The 26,274-nt window shown below is 38.3% G+C and overlaps 1 protein-coding gene across 1 annotated transcript in view; it reads left to right on the forward strand.

The window, feature by feature from the left end:
* Positions 1-4,093: 4,093 nt before the first annotated feature.
* sema3e (sema domain, immunoglobulin domain (Ig), short basic domain, secreted, (semaphorin) 3E) overlaps positions 4,094-26,274 on the forward strand; it is a 67,499-nt gene continuing 45,318 nt past the window's right edge. The window contains exon 1 of the mRNA XM_055155782.1: positions 4,094-4,320. Coding sequence (XP_055011757.1) covers positions 4,194-4,320 — 127 coding nt within the window. The 5' untranslated portion in view covers positions 4,094-4,193. The remainder of the gene's footprint in view (positions 4,321-26,274) is intronic.

Raw genomic sequence — 26,274 nt, forward strand, 5'->3', positions numbered from 1 at the left:
TAGTTAACTCTTTCATTGGCTTCTATCTAGACTGAATGTTTTAAAAATACATTTGCTTTCTTCTGGTACTTTTTTAGATCAAATTTCAGCATAAGCAGATCAGCATTTAACATTTTTGTGCTTTGTGAAATGGATTTTGAATCTAAAACAGTGTGATAATAGAAACAGGTCCATTAACTTTCTGTTCAATTAAAACTGAGAAGCCTTGCCTTTTCGTGGTGGTATTTCATAGGGAACAGAATTTCATCTATTCATTTTTATTTCTGATGCATGATACTAAACATTTTTATAACTGCATGTCATTTCTCAAATAATTGCAAGTAAGTACATGGATATGGGTGCAGATAGATTTCTGAGAACTCAACTCAAATGCAAAAAAATACAGAATTACTCAAACTTGCATGAATCAGTCAGAACTTTGAGTAAGACAGGGAACAAAAGGTTGACGTTGCATAATATATCCGCTTTAACATACCTGTCCATCTACACGTTTCACATGGTTTCTTACTAATGAACAACTTCACAGTGACATTGTTTCCTCTTCCTCTGCACAGATTTAAAGGCCATTCATCTTCAAGATTTATTTGAAGTTTCTGTGACCTCACCTCAATCCGCAAATCCATAATTTACTTTGCTTAATCTCTTAAAGCTTCGCTGGAGCTTGGGTTGTCTATTAGCCTCCTCCACTTTGCTCTTCCTGGCCTGAGGCTTCCATTTCCCAATGAGTATCCGGCTACGTTGGCTGCCGTCATGGTGGTTCTTTCCCAATGTTTCTCATATATGTCACCCTGAAGGTTCCACAGTATTACCTGGTGCAGTGTGTGACCTCGCAACCTCATTTCCTTCTCCTGGTCTGGTTCTTGTCTTCCATTTGTTACCTTGTCCTGTCACTTGATCCAGAATATAAATCTGAGGCACCTGGTTTAGAATGTCTTGTGAATTCTAACTCAGGTTTCACACATACATCTACTTTATATTGCTGTTGTGATCTTAAAGGTGCACTGTGTAACTTTTCTGCTGAGGGTCCGCCATTTGCTTGTCTCCATGGCGATGTTGTTGCTTTCTCTGGAATGTTTTTTTTTTTGGCATTCTTATTGTTTTTAACTTGCCTCTCCACAGATCTGACACATAACTTGGCCCTAAGGCATCAATTGCTCTCTCCGTAAAGATAAATAAGTTTAATGCTATACTGTGGAACATTCCAGGCAACATCTCCATGGAGAGAAGCTGGTGACTGACCCCTCCACCAGACCACCAGACCAGAAAAGTTTGGTCACACTTTGCCCATCCAGAAATAATGGATTCTGAAAATGGCCTATTTTGACCCATTTTATTTTTTTTTTTTTTTTTTTTTTTTTTCTGTTGGCTGTCCCTTTGGCTTATTTTCCAATGATATGGTAGTTTATGTACTTGGACTTCAAAAATGTAAAAAAAAAAAAAAAAAAAAAAAAAAAAGTTCAGTTTGCAGTGATTCAAAGTTATTTTTTACTTACCTTATACTAGGGGTCACCAAACGTTTTTCTCCGGGGGCCACATTATCGCTCCTGACTGTGATGGAGACCGGGGTCGGGTCGGCCGTATAACAGAAATAAATATATGACCCTGACGACGCAGATTATATCCTGTGTAAACCACCACACTTTCTTTACATGTCAGACAAACTGCATGGTCCTTACACTGGACAAAAAAATAATCGGTTGTCCACTGTTCTTTTGAAAACTTGGCACTCTCTGTCAACTTTTCCTACTTTAACACTCGCCATTTTGCTGTCCTCTCCTCAGGGTCACATTGACCTGAAGATTTTTTTTTTCCTTCCCACTCTCTTGGAGCAGGTCAATCAGATCCAAAAAAATATTTTCTTGCCTGGCGAAGAATTTATTTGAAAATACATTTTGGGGTCTGATTGACCCGCCCCAAGAGAGCAAGAAGGGAAAAAAAAAATTCTTCGGGTCTATGTGACCCCGAGGAGAGCGTGAGGGTTTAACTGCACTACAGAACTCTGCTCATGCATTGACTGTCACTGTTTGATCTAGAGCTTGTCAGGTGATGAACATTCTGCGGCAAATTTGGTGACAAATGTAAATATGTCATATAATTCTTTAAATACTTCATATAAATAAAATGTTTTAATTGAAAAAAATCTACAAAATACAAGATGCAGATGTGTTATTATTTGCCAAAAAGTAATTTAAAAAAATACGCCATGGCAACTTTTGAAGATTGCCTCAAAGGGCCAGTTCAAGTGGTGGGGGGCAGAGGGGCTGGGGGCCGGTCAAAGGGGGCTGGAGTCGGCCCGCCACACCTCCTGACTTATACATTTATTGTTGTTCACGAAATGAGTTCATAAGTGCTTTTCACAACTCTCACCAGATACCAGAGCTTTTTGTTGTGACAGTAAAGGTAACAACAACAAGCACGCAACCACGCACATGTTTTGTCTTCAAGAGCTGTTTATACAATATATCTGCAAGAGAAGAGGGCAAGAGAAATTTTGCTCAAATATATGTGAAAACAATTGAAAAAAAAATCTTGTACAGACCCTTTAACTATGTATATTACAACATTATGACAGCATGATTGAAAAAAAAAAAAAGACATGTACAGACAGTTATCCTTTGCTCTTTCTGCAGACTACATGTAAAAATGAAATATGACTGTAATTATTTCAACAAAGGCTTGTCGTGAGATTCTAAGATAGCATTTCAACAGATCATTTCTATAGGATAAATGTGCCTAAGGGGACAATAAAATATAACTTATCTTAATACAGTTAGCCTCTACAACATCTCAATGAATATTTTATGGTAAGGTTAACATCATGCGACTATTATTACATTCTTATCTTCACCATAAATTACAGAGTATGTCAAGAGTGGCTTAATCTATGTTGTCACGATAAAATGTCTCAATTTCGATACTAAGGAATAGACTCGAGTCCAATATATTCCAAATTATAATACAGTTCAAGATCATTCTAAAGCTGTTCAGGAAAGCTTCATTTGTCTCCTGTAAATGTGTTTTTAGTATCAATACCTGCTCAAATTAGTATCTAGTTATTTCTATACTAGTTTCGGTTAGTATCTGATGTTTAATACTTTTGACAACCATAGCTTATTCTATAAATTCTGCTTTATTCCTCTATAATAGTAACACGCCGCAAGCAATAAATCAAAAGAAGTCTTGCTGGGCGATTCACTCTGCAACTGTCAGGAGCAGATAAAACGACAAAAGGAAATTGCCTTGAAAAAAACAGATGAATTGAAAAAGAAAAAAAAAAAAAAACCTTGACAGTGAACTCCATGGAAACAGCAATAACGTGAAATCCGCACACAAACACAACGCAAATGGAAGAAGAAGTGTCACGGGCGGAGGAGAGGAGCCTGCAAACCTTGGCACCAGTCCACGTTTATGGAGGAGGGGGAGAGAGAGAGAGAGTTGAAGGAGGGAGAGAGTGAAGGAGGAGGTGGAGGGAGGGCTCCGTAGCAAGGGGTGGTCTGTTAAGAGTGTGTGACAGCCAAAGGGGGGAGAGGAAAGACAGGCAAACTGCACAGTGAGAGACTAGGCAAGCTCTCCGCAACACGCACTAGACGCAGCAGCCAATTTTGACACTTTAACGCCATAAAATCTGATCTCACTACCTCTCATTTGGTCTTCAACTCCACACGCTACGACTGGCAGGTGGATTCCGTTGAGTCTTCCAGCTTGGGGCTCTTTGCCGGTTCTCCCTTTGGACTATTCAATGAGTTTTGTAAAGCTCTTGACTTTTGGATAACGCACCACGCCAAGCACGAGGCAGCCTCAACCTACCTGAATCTTCCAGGGTTGAAGATAGAATTTATAAATCTACGTGTTAATGTACTCAAATTGGACTCTTTGAAATGAGTAGTTCCAACAACAGAATTTTTTGATTTTCTTACCTCAGAATCGGTTAAATGGAAGAGGCAACATTGAGCATCGCAACAACTGGACTTTAACGGAAAAACAAGCAAGGATAACAGGGTTGTCCCTAGGTGGTGTTGTTGGTGGTGGGTGGATGCGCTTGATTCTGCAGGCAGCTATAGGGGAACAAGCGAAGAGACAGTATATAAAGACATCTTGGGCTAATTGTGCGGATCTAAAAATATGGATGCTTATTACTGAGTGAAGAGGAGGAGAATTGATTTGCCTTTCAAAGACTTTTGTGCAGGCTTTTGATGTGGAGAATGGAGAGTGGAAGTGGCGCGCTGGTGGGGTTCGTGCTGCTGCTGTATACGGTTATGTTGAGGACAGTGCACTCAGCCTCTCACAGTATCTACCCCAGGATACGCTTGTCACATAAAGGTAAGTGCAGCCTATTTGAGAGTGAGTACAAATGCGAGGCTAACAAGTAATGGTCCATGCACATGCACTGAAATCTTGTCCATTTCAATATGAATGTATAAAAACATGCTGATGACAAAAAATATTTGATATTTGCTTTTCAAATCAGTTTATCAATCAAAGACAAACAAAAGTTCATACACAATATTAGAACCCAAAAGTTTACATCAACTTTATTCTTTCCTAAATCCACATAAATGGCACATGGTTCATTCAGTGAAAGCATCTGGTATAAAAAAAAAAAAAAAAATGCATTCTTTCCTCTGTGTTGACACTGCTTATCAGTTACCTAATACTATTCAGATACTGCAGCAAAGTGCACCCATGGCAACTTCAGGTTAAAAAGTCTCTCATTTAAAATTGTATAATTTGCTGCTTAATCTGATTGCGGTCACTGAAACCATGATTGGACTCTGATTTCAGGTTTAAGGTCAAAGAGGCCACTGGCACAGTCTGGGAATGAATTAAAAACACAAAGCAATGCACAACTGTTTTAGTCTCAATAAGCAGACTGCTAACAACTGCCATCAATTTTCTTAAAGCCATATTAAAAAACTTTTTAGCCAGAAAATAGACTAAAATAAACCATGTTTATTGCACTGAAAAACAAATACAAAACATGTGTCCTCACTGTGAGCAGGCTTGCAAACCTGACTCTTATTTGGGCAGGAGTCTCCATGGAAATGTTGTTCCTTTGGCTATAATATTCTACAGCATGATATAAAATAGAGATGTGACAATAACCAAAATATTGTGATATTGTGTCGTCAAAAGTCTCACAATAATGTCGTAGGCCATCACAATATATCGAACTTCAAGTTCCTTTGCTTAAAAGGATTTGTTTTGTTGCAGTAACAGCTGAGGGAACTACATAGATCATAATGCTTCTGCTCTGTTTTTTTTTTTTTTTTTTAAATAAAAACATCTTGAAAAAGTCAAGGTGTTCTTAAGGCCAAAAAGTAGCACATCTACATTTCTGTTAGCCTATCTAAAATATTGAATTAAATGTCATACTGTAAAATTAATATCAAGATAACATCATACTGAGAGATTTTCATTTTGCAACATATTTAGCATAAAACATATCTATCTCCATGGAGAATGTTCAGAAGTATGGTTTTATGTTTCTTTTTTACCACCTCCAGAAAGTTACATACTGCAGCTTTAAAGTTGCATTGTGTAACTTTTCTGGTGAAGCATCTGTCAAATGCTTTTCTTCATGGAGTTGCTTTTCTTGCTTTGCTTTGTTTGATAGGTTTCACAGAATGACACTCAACCTTTCTTTCTTCATGGAGAAATAACCAGACCTAGTTACAGGTCAGATCTGTGGAGAGGCAGCTCCGCTCAGAATGGCCGTTTATTTTTTGTTTTTTTTAGGTATTTTTGGACTATAAAACCAACTGTAATTGAATAAATGTAAGGTAGCGTTGTTTAATGTCATATTGTGGACTTGTGGAACATTCCAAGCAGAGCAATGGCAGATCCATAAAAACAAGAAGGTGACGGATCCAGAACCACAAAGATACATAGTGTACCTTTAAAGTCCGCACATTAAAGTTCAAACAGTATCACCGTTTGAAATGAGCGAATTGCAGTATCTCTTTCTTTATGACCGTTAAAACGCAGGTTATAATCAGACACTTTAACCGGGCATGAATAATGAGCCACATGCACAACATAAAACGTAATGGCCTGTGATTTGTGATGGGAGAGCGTTAGCTTGACTTGCCTGAGCGCCTGTGTTCTCTGCTGGTGTCCGCCGAGTTTGTTTGGGTATTTTGACCACGCTGGCTGAGAATCTACAATGTGGCTTTCTTTCATATCATAGCAGCGAAGATACCGTGTGCTTTTCAGGCCTGGGAATTGGATATGTGCAGATGAGAGGCTGTTTATGATGCGTAGTTAGGTATGCCCATTTGCTGTTATCTTCCAAACAAAAGTAAGGACATTTAAAGCTTGGAGATACTGTCTTGAGTAAACATACTTTTTTTTCTCACTGTTTCTTTGATGTCTTCGGCAACGGAGGGTTGACGATTCCCCATAAGCCTGTTAGTCATGCTTGGATATAGGTGTGGAATTTGAATGGTCAATAACTTATAAAAACATGGCTGCCTGTCAGATAATCCAGTTGATAAAAGAGGACAAGTGAACGCGTGACTTATTTTTCCTGACGTTCGATGAGGTATGCTAGTGGTGTAAAGAGGTTAAGGATGTTTTGTAGAAGATTCAAGGAAAATATCAGACTTCACTAACCTGGCTCTTGATAGATTGATATGTATAGCCCTCTGAATACAGTTCCACATATCAGTCTGGAAAAGCGGAACATTCAAGCAAATACTTCACGTTGATTGGTCAAACAGTGGGACGAAACATCAAACTGGTTAAATCCAGTTTAGAGAAAAGCACATTTGTTTTACCTCTCCACAAACGCTTCTTTCTTTCGTTTTTATATTCACAAAATAGTCTGTATTTTCGCTAAAATGGCCTGAAGTACGTCTGTCAGCATCGCCATGTTTGTTTTGGTTTGTTTGGCCCCGGCTTACGCACAAACCACAATGCTGCACTGTGATTGGTCAGGGTCTAATACCTCGCCAGCACATTAGTATTTCACGGATTATTACTCTAACTATGTATATGAAAATATGTAAAATAAGTTCTTTTGCAGGAATTTACTTATACTTTAAATGTGAAGTTTTGGATTCTGTTGCCGGATGACCTCTGCTGGCAACAGAAGGGAGTAAAGCATTTTGAAAAGATAAATTAGCAGTATGGCTAATTGTCAACAGATAGAGAAGGAGGGGTGATTTTACTGCTGAAATGATTGCTAAAACAAATGCTGTTTTGAGTGATTGTGTTTCTTTTATCGTTTATTCTACCTGGATTTACATTTTCAGTTAATATGCAACATGAATGGTCACAAAATGGTTTAGTATTTGTAGGCAAAACATAATTACATAAAACTTCTTATTACAAATTCCATTAAATGTTCTGAGTAACTTTGCAGAATATATTTGCTCTTAATGATGACAGAGCAGTCTCCAGCTTTTTTATTGCAACTAATTAGCCAATGTTCTAATGTGCAATGAATGAAAAATGTTTCCTAATTAGTTAAAAGAGAACTAGTTCACAAAGTTACTCCTCACTTACCGTATACAAATTATTCACTTATATGAGTTTATAAGTACTTTTCACAACTTTCAGGTTATGTTTATATGATGACGGTCTGAACAGAAGAGGTAAAAGTAGCATTGCGTCTTCGCTTTTTATTCCGTGTTTAGACGAGCGTTTTCAGGAGGAAATCTGCGTGCATACGGTGACGCAAAAGTGTGTGGAATTCAATTGGGTATGCCATGCCTAAGCGGTGATGTACGTAACGTAAACGCGTACGTGACATGAGCAGATCTGACCAGAGTTTTGCGGAGGGTGATTTCAGATTTTTGCGTTTTTAAGCCCCAGAAACGTCATCACCATCTAAACGAAAGGCACTTCTGATCAAATATTTTGTTGTTTTAACCAACAAGCGTTCTCGTGTAAACAGGCCCTCAGAAACCAGTACGGAGTTTTGACGTGATGGCAAAGCTAAAAACAGGTAGTATGCCAACGCACCCTTCCTGATTATCGGACAATAAAACACTTCATGATTAGATGTGGACAGCACACAACAGACTTATTCTGACTTAAAGTTGTGCTTATACAATATATCTGTACCGAGGCAGACATAGACAAATATTGCTAAATTGTACGGGAAAAATTGGGTATAGGGCCTTTAATTGGATGTTCAACCACTTTTTTCTCATTTCCGTTTAGGCCAATGGTTCTTTAGCTTATTTGTTTAAAAGGAAATTTTATGAAGGCTACGTCAAGTATTGGCCCATCCCACTTAGCACGAGCCTAGTAGAGAACAACCTTGAGCAGGACATGTCTATCTGCGTCTCCTCTTATTACTATTGACATATTGATTTCTCTTGTCAATAAACTCATTCGTTCTTTGTATTAACACGTATATATCAGACAAAGACAGCTATTCTCATCTCCTTTAGTGCTTGTACCTTGGCTTAATTAGGCTAATGAATAAATATGACCAGGTTTAGCGATATCATCTTTTAATTTTCACCATGCTAATGTCAACACATTCAAAGGAAACAGCGAAATAAACATGAACCATGTTTCTTGTGAACCGTTTTAAGGTACACTTTTTTTTTTTTTTTTCTGCACCAAAAACATAGCCTTATTTATCAGCTGGGTGTGACTTTGTGGAAACCATCTGACCTCGCAGCATTAGGATTTGTTCGCTTGACGGTACACGGTACTTTTTAATTTAACCAGTCCCTGCTATTTGGTCATTTGGTCATGTTATTTTGTTATGCGCCAAATTCCATAGGATGAATATAATGTCTTTCCCCTTGATAAAATTCACCAAACATTCCGGCTTAAATCCTCGATCTCGGGAATTGTTGCCAACACAGAATGTATGGTTTCGTCTACATCCATCTCGACCGCTTTGTTTACTGTTGTGCTGTACCACAAAAGAGACCCAGACAGGTGCTTGAGTTTGATGTCATGGCTTCACAGCTCTTCTCTGATTGGCCGGTGCAGAGGTCTACAACTTGCGGGATTCTTGCAAACCGTCTAGTGTACTCCAACTCCTGACCTAGTCGCATTAGATAACTTCTTTGTCTCTCTGGAGCTCATAATAGTTTTCCTGAAAAGCCTGGGTCTTCTTGGAGATAGGTAACGCTACCAGGTCAAGTTACAGGTCAGATCTGTGGAGAAATGACACTATTCACTGTAAAAAAAAAAAAATAAATAAAAAAAGCATGTTTTTTGTCTAAAAATCATGTGTATAATAATAAATCCATATGTCTAATAATGTACGGTGAAACTTTCCCAACGCAGGAATATCATCTTGTTGTGCACATCACATCAACATGGTAGACCCCCAACTGTAAGTTACATAGTGCACCTTTAAAACAATGCTCACAGTTCATAATGTCGTCAGGTAATGTCAACTTTTCTTCATGTTTTAAAGTCCATATACGTTCACTAAACTTGTTCAGAACAATTCCACTTTCAAATTGTATTCAGTACTACACAGAGATAGACCCAGTATATCAGTTAAATCCCTAACATACAATAGGCCAATACTTTGTTTTGGTTGATCTAAAAAAAATACACACAAAGCTTTATATTAACATTTTAATATGAAGAGATAGCAGCACAAAACATGACTACACAGCTATTTTCTAGATTTGTGGTTAAAAAAAAAAAGGGGGGGGGGGAGGAGTTTGTAGTAAATTGAAATTACATAATCAGCCCTATATATTGGCAAAGCTTATCAGCCAACAGTTGCTCTGTATTCTAAACCAACAGTATCGGCAATGGACATGAAAAAACCTACAATACAATTTCACCATTTGCACCTTTTGTTTTTTCACCTAAACTTGTCAAACTATTAAAAAAATAATAATAAAAAAAATCTACAAAATGTTTATTAAAATTCAAAATGGATTTAAATTGCCCTATTATAATATTTACAGACACAGCCTACACAAGCAGACCTACGCACCAGTTTCTCTGTCTGTGCTTCCATGCTAGCCATGCGTGTTCTGGCTAGCACATCTCCGTATGAAAAGGCTCCAGTTGGATCCTATCATTATGGAATGAAAAACATCTAAGCCTAATATATGCCTCATGGGCTCTGCCAGTGCATTTCTCGCACACACCCTTCTCCGAGCTAACCCAAACCGCTCGTGCGCAGGGGAGCCCGAAAAGTGTGAACTCTTCAAAAACGTCAATGACATGAATACGGTGCAGTCTGACAGCCAAGGATGTGGTTAGGACTATTTACCCTGAGGACCAAAATATCTTAATAACATCTGGTATCGCACAGGGAAGGAAGCAGGAATCTTTTGGAGTACGTAATAGGAGATAACAATCACACAATCATCTGGAATATTTCTAGCCAGTCTGGCATACGGTAGGCTGATAAGAGTGGGATCAATACAGTATAAATAAAACACAGTATCACTTTTCACAAGGTTTTTTGCAACATACCGGGTTAAGGCTTTTTCATGTAGGCAAAAGTAACAAAACCCAGATTTTAATCCAGACCAAACTAAAGAAGAACTTGAACCAATTTAGAACGTGGATTGAACCAGCAAAGTTCAAGTCTAAAGATTTGTTGGACTAAACTAGAACTAAACAAGTCTGAAACTAGCCAAGAAGCCTATAAAGTTGGACTAATTCTGAAGCAACTGAACTAAACCAAGTCTTGATATCAAGCCTTAAACCAGGATAGGCATATGTGATAAGTATACCAGGGTCTTAACCAGGACAAAAATGGGTCTAAGCATGATGGAGCTCAGTATTGATAAAGGTATGTGCCAAACCAGAACCATGATCTAATACAAATCAAGTCTACAAGCTACGTTAATATGATGACGGTCTGAACAGATGATGCAAAAGTGGCGTCGTGTCTTCACTTTTTATTCTGCGTTTAAACAAGCATTTTTTGGGAGGAAATCTGCATGCATACAGTGACGCAAAAGTGTGTGGAATTCGATTGGGTATCCGACATGTTTGTTTCTGTGTACTCTATGTATGTGACATAAACATGTACGCGATGTGAGCAAATCTAACCAGAGTTTTGCGTCTTGGGCAGTGTAGACGAAAACGTTACGGCGGAGTGTATTCAGCTTTTCCACTCTGGAGGGAGGTTTCAGATTTTTGCGTTTTTAAGCCCCAAAAACGCCATCACCGTCTAAACGAAAAGAACTTTTGGTAAAATATTGTCATTTTTACCCTCAAGCTTTCTCGTGTAAACAGGCCCTTAGAGGTGCTGTACTTTACCTTAACCATCTCTAAAAACGTGAAAAATAACTAGTTCATTAAAAAAAATAACTTTTGGACCGATCCATTTTGGATCCGGAAGAAATTATTCTGGATCACTTTGCTCTCAATATCTCGAGACCAAACCCCATGAAATTTGTGTGTTGGACTTTGTAATGACAGCAAAACTAACAACTAACATGCTAACAGTGCACTTCCTGATTAGCAGACAATAAAACACTTTATAAATTTGACACATAAAGCACACAGCTGACTTATTTTAACCATAAGAGCTGCTTGTACGATATATCTGTACTGAGGCAAGACTCAAATATATGTGGAAAAAAAAACATTAGGACCACAACACATTAGGACCTTCACATTGGACTAACTGGACAAAACTTTGAGCCAACCAAGACAAAGCCTACAAAGACAAACTGCAGGTTTAATATACATCAGGACCAAACCAAGTCTAAAGCCAGATAGGCCAGGGGCAAATGGACTAAGGCAGGTCTAAACTAGTAAAGTGGGTCAAAACTAACACTAACCTACAGTATGTCTCAACATGATAGTTCAGCATTTTGAAAGCTATGTTTACAACACTATCTACCCTGCTAACTGGAATATTTTTTTCTCCAAGCTTTACGTTCTATAAGCAGATAAGCGCGTAATCAATACAATCTAAATAAAATACCATATCCGTTTTCATGGGCTTTCTGGGAATCGATTCCTTTGGGGCTCCGTCACATGGTTCAAGGACGACCTTTAGAACCGAAGCCTTTCTTTGACTAACCGAACCGCAATCTTCACGTGTTGGATTATCCCTCCCCGCGTTTTATCTTCCTGTCTAGACTTCTGCACCGCTGAATATTTTTTTTCTCCACAAATCCACGTAATTTCACTTTCATCCCTGTCATCCTTTTGGTTCGTACACACCTCTCATTTTCTCCAAAAGGTCGTTACGTTGAGCACTGCGAGTATAGGGTTGCAATCAAAGTCTTAGGGGGAGAATTAAGGGTAATCTATGGTTTCCACGGTCCGTCAACGCAAAACACATCTCAATTGTGTGGATTCATGACTAGGACTGGGAATGAGTTACTACATTCACTTAGCTTTTACAAATAATTGTACTCTGTGGAGTAGTTTTATCACACTACGCTTTACACTTCTACATGAGTAATGGTACTTTTTTGTATGTGGAGACCCATTGCTCACTGTAGTAGTCTGTGCAATGGTCTATGTTGCTAGTATGGAGTAAACTTTGCAAACAAAAATCTGCAAAATGACTCTTTCTTGAGTATACAGGAAATTGTAGCCAACATCTTCTTTGTTTGAAATTCAGAAGTGTACCTTATGTCTGATAGGCTAGTTTTCAAAAGGTTAAACGGCTTACAGTTTCATTTGGTAAGGATTTAAATTTTACCTATTTGACCCAATGAGCTGCATAACCTTAGTTTGTTTGTTGAAAGTATTCTAACTTATAAACTTAACTTTCGGATTGTTTTACATTACATCCCCCCAGTTTTAGCACATTTCGTTCATTTTTGTACTTCTGTGAGTACATTTATCTAGAGTAACTACTTTGTTACAGTTGAAATGCCCCCCACATTGGCAGGAGTGAAGTTAGTGCTATTCCTGTAGCTTTGGGCACATGAGACTTCCCTGTTCTTTGAGGACAGCCATCGTTTGTGGCTTTAATGAGGCCAGTGTGCGTCAGAGGCACAGCAGGCTGGAGAATGGCCCTGCTGCCACTGTCACTGCATTTTTAATGCTTCTATCAAAGCACTGTCTTCCCTTTAAATAGTCACTTAGTCATTAGGACAGCAAGCAAAATGGTCTGACATTATAACAAAATGTGTGTTATGGAGCAATTTTGTCTTAGAAACTTGGTACAAATTAAAACTGCAGTCTGGTTTATGCTTAATGCATTTTTAGCTTGAAACCAGGCAATAATGCAGTTCTCCATTAAAAACATACCTTTTTTAATCCATTTGGGTAAACTTGGATATTTAGTCCATCTTCCTCTTTAGAGGTCAAACACTCAATTTCACTTTTAGATTAGTTAGAAGCAAAGAGTGCTTGTCCTTGTTTTTTTACTATATTTTCGCCAGACTTATATAGGATATAGAATGCAGGGCTCAAATTGCTAAGACAACATAATAAGACAATGTAGTGATCAAGTCAAGAGGGATCTGGTCGTAGGCTTCCACCTCGGGAACCCAGCCTCCACCAGATGGATCCTCATGTGACTTACCTCCATCCACACATCCCTAAAAAGTAAACAAACACTAGTCATGCCATAAGTCCACTGGTTCCTGCCAGATATTTTAAACATAATGTTACAAAAACTGACATAGTTTTACACTAAAGACAATACCAAAACCTTTTCCTTTAACCATTATAGGCTTGTGCCTGATCTTAGCAGGGTCTACTCTACTGCAAGGACAAACTATATCTAATATGCCGGCTAATTAACCTACGCGCACAGACTAGAGCAGATACACAAAACTAATTAATTTCAAACTGGAAATGAAATCTGTTGGTGATTAAATGTTTTTGATGTGCTTTATTGCCTTTAATTACCTTTAATAAGAAACTAAGCAACAACTGAGGGATGAGGGACATGTCAGTGGATGTGCAGTAGAGGTCTGTCACCTCTTCTGGTCCTTAACTATTACACTATTTTCTGATCTATGTTATATATTGTTTCCTCATCAAAAACATATCCTGATATGTGTTTTGTTTCATTCACACACATAAACTCTGCAAATTCATAATTTTGTGTAATATAGGACCTTTAATATTGTTAAACTACCCTTAATTCAATAAAAAAAACAAACCTAACTATATTTGACAGCAACAAGTACTGTCAACTTTACCTTAGTTTGAGTACTTTGAAGTCACAGGGAGATGATGATGTTGGATCTATGCATTTAATAACTTTAAATCAACACTAATCTAGTTAATCCTTTTTAGCAGAGTGGGTGGCCATGTCTCAGTTTTGGCTTTGTTTTGTTGTTAAAGCAACTACATTCACCTTTATTATTCCAAAAACAGTATTTTAAAATTCTGTAACAGCAGATGATCAGTTACATTTTCACCATGTCAAGTTGAAGAAGGAATCCCATTGTTTTGTTAATGACGGAGCATCTCGGCACTAAAAGCTTCAGTGACGTGAGCTCAAACATGTCCGCTGTGTTACATGCATGAAGGCTCCTGTAGTCAACAAATCCTCATTTTACCTCGTGCTAACCTGACAGGGATCTCTTCTGCTTGACCGGTGATGGCATGTTTATTTTACACTTGTAACAATCAATCATGCTAACTTCGCACAGTACAAGCTAGCTTACATAAATACACGTTTTCGCAAGTGAACACCGTAGACTAAACTAATGTCACACCAAGCGGATAGCATCTTGAAAGGTGGGGCGGTTCTGATGCATCGCGTTGTAAACTCCAAGCTAGCAATTAAAGTTATTGGAATCAGCCCACACTCACGCCAAAGCTGTAATTTCTTCAGTTTCTTCAGACAGAAAAAAAAAAGCTTTTAACCTTGAAATGATGTGGTTGCAGGTGACTTATGTGCGACGGGGATTGCCAGTGTTGCTCTGAAAACAGTTTGTCTGAAATTAAGTGCGTTTTTATGGCTATTAATTTTCGTATACCCTCTATGCTTATCTATAATTAACCTGTACAGTCTTGGATACATGCCATGATTTTAGCTGTAGTTGCATAAGGACAGTGATGGGAAAAATAATTTGAGAATGTTTTTAATGTATACCTAAATTAATTTTGTAATGTATTCCGATACATGGGCTAATCAAAGTAATGTATTCTGAATACTTAAAATACCTTCACGCAGAGTTGTATTACAGTGTAAAGATGCAACGTAGGATTAGAAACAGCTTTACATTTGTTTCACGGTTTGTTATGCATTTCCTATCACTAATTTGAGTAGGATAAGAATGATGTTTTCGATTGTTCACACTAATTCTCTGCAGTTTGAAGCCTACACTGTGTGCTCAAGTGCTGCCATGTATTGGTGGTTTTAAGATTCTAGAATGTGTACTCTCAGATGGGGGGCAAATCCGTGTATCCTTCATGCATTCCCTTTTTCAAAATAAAAACAAAAGTACGAAAACGAAACGACTATTTTCTTCATTATTTGTCTCTAAAACCAAAATGAAAAAATGGATAATGATTCTTTTTGTCAGTTTTCGGTTTTGTGTTTAAATGAATGATGGATAAAACGGATAACAGCCGTTTCCGTGACTTAAACTGTGCTGCCAGACTTTTGCGCCACATATGGACAGATCCCAGAACTGAACCAGGACTAAAACAAGACTAAAACCGGAATAAACCAGGTCTAAACCAGGTCTTAACCAGGACTGAACCAGTACTGAGTGTTGGGACAGGCCCAGAAGTTCACCCACGTAGACTGTCGGATGATCAGGACTGAGACCGGGATCAGATCAGGACTGAGACCAGGGCCAGACCAGGACTGAGACCAGGACTGAGACCAGAACTAGACCAGGACCAGGACTGAGACCGAGACCAGACAAGGACTGAGACCAGGACTAGACTGGGACCAGACCAGGACCGAGACCAGGGCCAGATTGGGACTGAGACCATAACTGAGACTGGGACCAGACAAGGACTGAGGTTTAGTTCTGGTTTAGTCCTGGTGTAGAACTGGTTCAGTCCTGGTTCATTTCTGGTTTAGACCTGGTTTAGTCCTGGGATCAGTCCATATGGTGCACAAAAGTCCGGCATGGCAGTTTAAGTCACAGAAATAAATAAAAAAAAGAATCATTATCTGTTTTTTCATTTTGGTTTTGGAGAAAAATAATGCAGAAAATAGTAGTTTTTTCGTTTTCTTATTTTAGGTTTTATTTTGAATAAACAAATGAACAAATAATACATGGATTGGGGCAGAGCCAGAGTTTCCTGTTAATCACATTGTACTTTGCCATGAAATATCTAATTCACAAATGTTGCATTACAACTAAAATCAGCATTTCAACAAAATTAATTTTATTTGCCCCCCATATGTGTTAAATTGTATTGGTCTGTATACGGCCATGTGACGTGATCTGAAACCCAGCAGTTCCTTTGATTTTAGAAAAGTAACTATATTCTGAATACCACCAAATGAAAGAGTAAGTGTACCAGAATAGAGTTACTCAAAATTAGTATTCAGGATACGTTTTCTTAGTACATGTATTCAGCAACTTCCCAACACTGCATATGAATCACACTACCAGGTCAATGGGGATGTAGATATATTTCCTACCTCGCCTCCTTTCCTATGTCCTAGCCTAGCCGCTCCATCCTTTTTCATTTGTCCATTGTATGTAGACCCTGCTCCTCCATTGTGTACTATGTGCGCTCTTGCTATCGTGAATAAAAAGGTCTCACGGGAGGCAGCTGCTGGTGAAACTCTAATATCCTTTCTGACCTTTGTTGCTGTAGCTGCAGAACACGGAAATGTGAAGATGCTGGTACGGGGAATATAAAAGGATATGGAGAAAATGGTAAACAGTTCTGAATCTGATGAAAAGGATATAGAAAAATAGAGAGTGGGTGTTATGCCAATGCCATTTTCAGTAGAGAGGTACATGTAATTGCCATGTACAGTAGGATACATATGTTAGTATTTTATGTAAACAATGTATGAAATGCTTTATTGATTAAAAAAAATTTAAAATTGGTCAGGAGGACTACAAAATCCGGTACCCCACCTTTAAAAGTTATGCATTGCTCAAAATTGACTCTTGTTATAATGCTTCTCAGTACTCCTTTAGTAGCCCTTTACATCTCCTGACCACATCTCCAAAGCTCAAAATGCTCTGTTCCACCTTGTGATGTCATGTAGTCATAGTTTTCAAGCTACATTTTACTTTTTGTTCATCAGAGACTGGTCATTCCATGGCTGAAATCATACAAATGATTCTAGTGAAGGTTTGTGGAGTTTAAAAACACAGTGGTGCCTTTCCTGTATCACACATGACATCACAAGGTGGAACAGAGTGTTTTCTGTTTGAGAGAAGAACTCAGCCTAAATATGCAGGATTTGTCTGCTACACACAACTCCAGGTAGGCTAGTAGAACAAGTCCAGCGATGGTTTATGGGCTCACACACTGTATAGAAGAAGTCTGTATTTTTGCCTGTGATATAACAATCTGGGCAAAATGCAAACAGAGCACTTTTTTTTTTTATTCCTAAGCGAAGACAATTTTGGATTAATGGGTTAATGGAACAAGTGTGAATGAAGCAAAATACAAGGGACAACAATATTTATCTTGGTTAAATAAAGGTTTTGTGTGATATCTGTCCTTGAAAACACCGCTGTACTAGTGTGTGGTAGCAGGCGCTGTCTCTTTCCATCACGCAGAGCTATGGAAACTGGATTGCTACTTAATGCTTTGCTCACAGTAGTTCTTAAAGCCAAAGGAATTACATTCAAATCCTTCCCAGAGGCTGTATTGTATAAGGTCTATAGACATTGTATAAGAGAATGGATTTAGTATGATCTCGTACATGCCTGGTTAAAGCACCAATCGAAAGTATCCAACAATATTATACTATGCAGACGTGTGAGAGATACAGTATGTTAGTATTAAATCTCCCAGGATTAATCTTCAGTAAAAGGCATTCGTGTTAACCATTACGCAACAAGAATGTAAAATTATGTAATGGAAAAAGATCTGGATATCATATTAAGTGATACTGTTATTCTACTGTAGTGGTTTTCAAACTAGTGTAGGTATTGGCTTCTTCTGGGATTGTCAAATCTGAAAGGTGCACTAAATTTTCCTTCACACAGATTTTATTGCTTTGTTTAGAATGTTCAATTAACTAATGTATCTTGCTTTTTTCAGTTACAGGTATTTTAGCGCTTGGAAATGCCTTGAAAAATATAGTAACACAAAATATATCTGGGCTCTATACAAGGGGTGGGTCAGGAGAAACAGTGCAAAGATGGAATAGTGATGGACATGACACAGGGCTATTTATTACATAAGGGTGAGTTGTTGTACAGTTGTATGGGGTATAGTATGACTGTTTTTCTTAGCCTGGGCGTATCACCTGCTTATCGCCACGGGGATAGACGAGTTTAATAAACACTGCGGAACATTCGAGGAAAAGTAATAGCAGCTGTTGGACAAGCAGGTGGTGGACAGTTATGGTTACATAAAAAATGTTTCATAGCGCACCTTTCAGTCTTTGTTTGGTCCGGATGTAGCCCTGGTTTGATCCTCACCCTCCTACTGTACAGTCTGTAAGAATGTGGAGCAGATGGAATGCCTCACTCATCATGACTAATGTAACTCACCACCAAAGGTATGGAGTGAAGGGAAAATGCCTTGTTGTGTACTGGGATATTTCTGAAGTGCAATACAAAATGGTCGTGGCATAGTTTAGTATGTATGCAGTCGATTAAAGAAATTCCTGTTTGATTAAAGACATGACCTGCCGATTGATTTACCGACTAAAAAGGGGCGTGGTAAAAGCTCTTAAAACTATTACGTGTCTTTATGTATCTGATCCAAACCTAACCTTGTGAATCATGAGTTTAATCTGCCTTTTTTTTTCTTTCTTCTTATTATGTAAATATAACAATTAGCTGATGAATACAAATTTTGGTTGACTAAGACAACATTAATTGATTACCGTATTTTTCGGACTATAAATCACACTTTTTTTATGGTTTGGTTCGTCCGGCAACTTACACTCTGGTGCAACTTATATATTAAAATTTTCACACTGATAGGGCACTCTATGCTTGTGTGCCAGTACCTGCTACTACTATTACTCCTGTGCCACTGTCACCTTGCGCTCTACTCTGCATGTCTCCTGCAGAAAAAGCCGCTGCCTTGCTACATGTAGAGAAATATTCAGCCGAAAATGGTAATTGTGCAGCAGAAAGAAAGTTTGGAGTGAGAGAAAAACTTGTGAAGGACTGGTTAAAGCGGGGATGGAGAACACAGCTTCACGGCAACCGGGCAGGTGTGCCATTTCCTGGAAGCATTTGGATGGATCGACAAAGCCTGGACTTCAGTGACAACCGAAACTGTCCTGTTGGGATTCAGAAAGGCCGGAATAATTCTAACTGGAACTGATGCTGAGTCTGACGACAGCTACGCAGAAGAGGAAGCGGTGCTCTGTTCTGTTCTGTTCATCTGATCGCGGAGCTGCTCAGACGATGAAGAATTCAATGGATGTAGTGATTTGGAATGAGATAGAGAGTTTGAAAAACTTGTTCTGTTCTGTTGTTTATGCTATAATTATCTGAATAACTGTTCATACGTTACGTTAACATACTAGACACCTGTTCAGCCTGTTATTTTACTATAACTTGCCTTTCAAGATGAAATGCCGGTTCCTGGTCTCTGATTTTATAAAATAAAATGTGACTTATATATGTTTTTTTCTCCTTTTTTTCATTTTTTTCTTCTTCATTGCATTTTTTCTTCTTCATTTTTTTGGTTTGTGTAATTTACACTCTGGAGCAACTTATAGTCCAAAAAAATACAGTAATTGACAAAATTTCTAAAGATACTGTGGTTTAATCCCAGTCCTGATCAATGTAGCCTTTAAAAGATACTGTTTCAAAGTGATGAGATAGAAAATTTTCTAAGAAAAACAGATTTATTCTTCGTGACATTTTCTTCATTGTAGACTAGTGATTTTAACTGACATATATTAAACACAGGTGACCATATGTCTGATGTGTGAAAGAACCCTCAATTGGATTACATGTTATTGGATGCTTTATCAATAAAACATTTGTTACTTTATACCCGTTATAACGTGTCCATGGTCGACACTGCCCTTCATGTGTAAATGCGATTAAACCATAGCGTTCACCTTTATGGGCCTTTATTACAGCTCTCCCTTTGTGCTGTGTCCCTTATCCCTCCGGAACCATCCATGTGGCTTTCATTTGGCTCTGTGACTTCACCACCACACACCACGGCCATACACTGCAAAAACAGAATGTATAGGTCAGCTAGAATGATTTACATTCAGGACGTTGTTTCAGTATTATATTAGCTTTGACCACATAAAAAAAGAAAGTATTACACTTCTATGGGGTAGTAACTGCTAACACATAACATATGTAGATCAAAATGTTACTTTTTAGTGTTTTGAAAATGACATTTGATGAAAACAATGTATTAACATGTTTTATAAGTTTCAGTTCCTTTTTTGATGTTCTGAGTCTCCCCTCCATTTGCTCCCCATGTTAAGTAACTCCCCCTTCAGAGTTCTGTCACAACACACATCAGGTTTGTGAAGTTGAAGTGTAGTGTTTTGTATCCTGCTTTTGTGTATTTATGAAAAATTGCCATGTAGGGGGCTTGGACAGATTTGTGCTGCTAACTGTAAGGAGGGTTTGATTAGAGCATGTTTTTTTATGTTTATGATACACAGTGGAAAGCTCCATAAAGTTGATTTTGCATCATAATCCTCAAACTATTTTTATTTTGTGTAAAAAAAATCATTCTATTATCTAAAAAACATCTAGAGTAATTGTGGTATATGTGGTAAAATCGGTATCAAAGTGTAGTAACGATAGTAATGGTAGTATTATTTGGATTCTGAGGTTAAAGAACATAATACTTCACAAAATTGACTTTGCTGAGATTTTAATCATGTTATAATATTGCCCCCTCATTAAAAAAAAAAGAAAAAAATGCATAATTTCTGCTGGTTTCAGTAATCCTTTGCCTCTGTGTTTTAGTTAAAATTGTGGTTTGAATTTGCCCAGGATTGTTGCGTCGCATGTAGTAACCCTATGCTGTTTTTAAGACCATAAATCACCACAAAACTCATGGAAAATAGTTTGTATTAAAATTATCCCCAGCCTATGCCTGCAGCTATATAATGACTGTTTATTCCTTCACTCTTCATACACACAGCCAACCACACATGTTGTATCTCCATGCTTCTGAGGGACATTACATTGCCTTACATTAATTTCCTGGAGACTGATCCTAACCATAAACATAGCCACTACTTGAAAAACCGTAATCTAAAACCCACACCTTCAATTATTTTAACCCACATCTGAACTTAAAACCATGTTGTTGATCTAATAATAAAGGATTTACGTCATGGGGGAGGAAGGCAGGTCCTGATAATGTTAGTGTGTATGCAGATTGTAGTCCTTTTAATGCAATAAATATACCCACCCATCATAAATCACAAACGCACACAGACATTTTAATCTCACAATAGTAAAATTTTAACTTGTTTTTGATAAGGAAACAACTTGATACTCAATACCACCCAATTCTAATACCATGATGATAATAAAAACACTCTTTCTTTAGACAAGTGAATGTGATTTTCAACATTAAATAATATACTTTCTTTTATTTTACCATGTGGTCTTATATCTAGGTAATCCCTCAGTTGTCAAGGTGAGGGTCCATGGGCGTATACTAGTCTATGTGCTCTTATACTTGCTCTGATACAGCTCAAGATCATTTAGGAAAGGTTAATTTCTGTCCTGTGTATATGGCTTTTTTTAGTATAGATACTTGCGCAAACGACTTTCGATATTAGTTTTAGTATTAAAATTAGTATCTGCTTTGAAAACCAAACCACATTCACGCATAACCGAGGTGTGCGAAGTGTCTTGCTCAACAGCACATCAGCAGCAGGCACAAGTGAAGTCGACTGTAGGCCTTTTTTTTTTTTTTTTTTTTGCAGTGTTCACACTCACGCTCCTATAGGGTAACGGTGTAACAGTCGTTTACTGAGTCCCATTGCTCCGGGGCTGGACAGGCTAACAGGACACACCCACCTCCGCTCTGTGTCCCCTAAACTTCACTGAACTCCCATAATTCACTTGGTTCCAGTGCAAATCTCATTAGTCTGGATGTAAACTCCGACCAATTTAAATGGAAATACGACCCTGTACGTGCCTTAATGCATTTAGAGCTGGGTTTTTCATGTCTTTCATATTGCACATTTAGATCAATGTAATTTAAGTTTCCTGAAGATTGGCCGCACGGTCTCTGGTGTACATTTACAGTCCGTGCTTCATGTATTTGATATGTTATTCACCAAAGTCCTGTTATTGATTTACCCTCTTATTGAATAGGCGCCAGGTGCAATGTTTTCTTCATGGAATGGACTTTGTTTTCTGGTTATGATACTCAAGTTTACATTTTCAACTCCAGAAATGTTGTTGTTATATTCAAATGTATAAGGTTGTGCTGGATATATTCTTCACAGAGGTTCTCGTAGAGGGGTCGACATCCATTGTTTGTGAGATGATTTCAAGATATACTGACAAAATATGACACGGTGTTTATTCTATTTTTGTATTGAAAACTGTATATATTAGCAAGTTTTTTTGTAGAAAGGAAAGAAAGAAGTCAATACAAAAGCACAATTTGATTTAAATGTTTTGCCACTTAAAATTTATACAGGCGTCTGTTTCATTTTACAGTGTCTGCGTACAGTGGTGTGTGTGTGAATGGGTGAGTGGTTCCTTGATGTAAATCAATTTGAGTGCCTTGAAGGTGGAAAAGCGTTATATAAAAATATGATTATTTACCATTTATGTGCTTGAGTTACTGCAGTCCTGGCTTCTCCAATAAAGCATAGTTTTTTTTGGCTAACCATGATGAAGCATATACAAAATTCTGGAAGTAAATTGAATTTCCCATACATTTTGTCCATACACTTTCCACAAGACCTGTCATATTATTTAAAAAAAGATTATAGACATTTGTTACCACATAGCCTCCACCATGCATTTAAACTCATAACATTTAAATTCTCCAAAAATTCTATGGGAACATTAAAGGGAAGTTTAACACTCAGAATCTCTGTGGGCTTTGGAGTGGGTGTCACTGTTACAACTGTGAGTTTATAAGCCTGAGAGGTTTGTTGTGGTAGGTGGAACAATGGGCTGGCGCCACCTAGTGTCTCTGCTCAATTTCATTTCTCTCCAGCAACTAGGTCAGGAATCGGAATACACTAGATGGTTTACAAGAACCCCAGAAGTGCGAGTGTGGGCACCAGCCAATCAGTGAAGAGCCATTCTGTGTTGGCAATGATTCCAGAGATTGAGGATTTAAAGCTGGAACAAAGAGAATGTTTGGCAAATTTGATCAAGGGGAAAAGACATTATTGCCCTTCTTCCTACAGGATTTGGGAAAAGCTTATGTGACGGGGTTCTATCTTACTGTAATAACGATGGCGTAGTCAGAAGGATGTTTTTTGAGTGTTTAATAGGTGTTAGTGTTCCAAAATAAAGAAAGTTTGAAGAGTGCTATACAACAAAAAGTGAAACAATAAAGAAAAAGTATTTACAATATATACACACACACCAGCAAAAGTCTGCTTAAATCTCTGGTATATTACCTTCCTCTTGCAGGTCCAGGTTTAAACTGACTGAGGGAGGGAGAGTGGCCCTCTTTTATCCCCCATGACTCCTCCCCCAAGCCAATTAACAAAGAAATTTGGGTTTTCACCCTTAAAACCCAAATTACTGATAACAACAAAATAAGGAAAAACCCAGAAAAATATAGTAAATTATATGGCCATCTCTCTGCGCCTGTAGCAGCAATAGGAAATGAGAAATTAATATTTTATTATTAACTGTGGTTTTTTTGTGATGACGTCGCAGTGACGTCACATGCGAAGGTCCCGCGCACGAAACCGGAAAAAGGAAGTGTCAGATCAGTGCTCTGTTTGCCAGTGGGGCGTGAGGACAGGGGATGGATAATGCGGATAGGTAGATGGAAGACGAAGTTATGGAGGTGAAGGATTTGGCAGCGGACTTGTGTGCACCCAAGGCTACTGCGGTGGTGAGCGGACAGAAAATATGTAGCGGGGACCGGAGTGGATAGACGAGGAGTGAGCAACAGAGCGGGGTACGGTGCGGAATGAATGAAAACAGGTGGGTAGTTGGCGCGGGCTTGTTCGGGCGTGCTTAAGTAAGCGCGCGCTCGGACGGAGCGACTCCGTCACAGCTTAATATACCAGTTTGGTCTGTTCGTGGCGCATTACATACATCACGACCAAATAGCAGCGATTGGTACACTCCTACTGTCGAGCGAACAAATCCTAATGCTGCGAGGTCAGACAGTTTCCATGAAGTGAAACCGGCTGATGAATCAGGCTAGTATAATGCAATAGGAAAGACACAATATTTGCATATGCTTCGATACCCCCCTGAGATTCAAACCAGCCTGACAGTTCCTTTCAGTGAACATAAATAATTCTGCATCTGCCAAAAAGAGTGTGATAATTGAAAGAAGCTTGTTCACGCATGTGTAGGATCTGGCCTCCTTCCATACAGAGTTGTGTTTTTTCATTCACACATGTTTAACTTCCTGCATATTAAGGCTGAGTTCTTTTCTCAATTACAAAACACTCTGCTCCACTTTGTGATCATGTGGTAATACAGGAAGTGCTCTACTGTGTTTTTAAACTCCTTAGAACTCCACTAGAATCATTTGGATAATTTCAGCCCTGGAATTTCCAACCTCTTCTGAACAAAAGCTTTATGATATCATAAGCTGGAACAGAGCATTTTGAGGTTTGTAACAATAAAGGGTTACACAAACACGTGTGAATCAAGCAAAACACAACTCCAGGCATGTTTTTGATGAGGTAACAACATTCTAACATGCCTTAAAGCTCACTAGAGTAAATTTTCTGGCGTAATATTGGCCCTTTAAACCAAATATATCCTATCCAAAGTCAAATCATCTCATCATTTACGTAACACAAATTCACCCTGACTCTTTTTGTGCTGTGCAGCTGTTGAGTGAGGACCCTGGGGTGGTTGCAGATGGCCAGAGAAGAAAAGCCCTTTAGACTGGAGCCAAACACGGAAATCCCCACATTTTTAGATCCGAGTGTGATTCTGAAACGGCACCAGTAATGACAAGGCAGAGGAGCTGAAATATCTCTCATTCTCTCTCTCTCCATCTTTTTCTACTCCCTTTTTGCACTCTCTCTCTCTCTCTCTCTCCCTCCACAGTGTAATCGGGCCTGCCAGTCCGCACACTCTGTAATCATGAGTAATAAAGAGTAGGAATCAAATTGTTTAATGACACGAGTTGGAGCTGGATGTGTGGATTTTTTCTGAATTACCATTATACACCTGTGGAGAGGAAAATATTTAAAGGCATGCAGAGGCTAGACCTACAATCAGGTATGTTTTTACTAGGGAAGCTGATGAGAGAAACATCTAAGCTGGTTCCCATACGAATGCAAAGAAGAAGTTGCATTTTTGTTTTCAGATTTTTAGTATAAAAGGTCCTATATTATGCAAAATGGACTCTTGTGAGGTTTAAGTCATGTTAGAATATTGTTACCTCCTCAAAAACATACCTGAAGTTGTGTTTTGTTTCATTCTCACATGTTTGAGTAATCCTGTTTGCATTTCCAAAGCTCAAACTGCTCTGTTCCACCTTGTGATGCCACGAAGAGGTAGTTTTCAAGTTAACAATCACCTTTGACCTTTAGTTTAGTAGAGATTGGCAATTCCACTGCTGAAATCATCCAAGTGAGTTTAGTGAAGGTGTATGGAGTTTAAAAACACAGTGGAGCACTTTCTGTATTACTACATAACATCACAAGGTGGAACAGAGTGTTTTCTGTTTGCAGGGTGTGTGTGTTAAGCATATGATTGAAGCAAAACACAACTCCAGGCATGTTTTTGATGAGGAAACATTTTAACATACAGTCCCTGACAAAAGTCTTGTCGCTTATCCATTTTGTAGAAACAAAAGCTTATAACCTGACTTTAAATTAATCGATTGGTTTTAGAAATGTCTCATATGAAACCTAAAACCCTCCCAAATTATGCTCAATATACTAAAATAAATTTGCTTCCCTGAAGAAAGATTGATCATTTAATGAACACAGAAAGATCAGATTTTGGCAAGACAAAAGTCTTGTTGCCTTGTCATATGATGCACCCAATCCTAGATTACAGCCTCACCTGTGATCAGTTACTGATCAATCAATTAGTGGGTGTGTATAAAAAGAAACCCAGCACACCAGACCTTCACATCAACTGCAACTTGACCTCTGACAACATGCCTAAG

Source organism: Boleophthalmus pectinirostris, unplaced genomic scaffold (assembly GCF_026225935.1).
Source record: "Boleophthalmus pectinirostris isolate CB_2022bp ecotype Guang Dong unplaced genomic scaffold, ASM2622593v1 HiC_scaffold_2, whole genome shotgun sequence".
Classification (NCBI taxonomy): domain Eukaryota; kingdom Metazoa; phylum Chordata; class Actinopteri; order Gobiiformes; family Gobiidae; genus Boleophthalmus; species Boleophthalmus pectinirostris.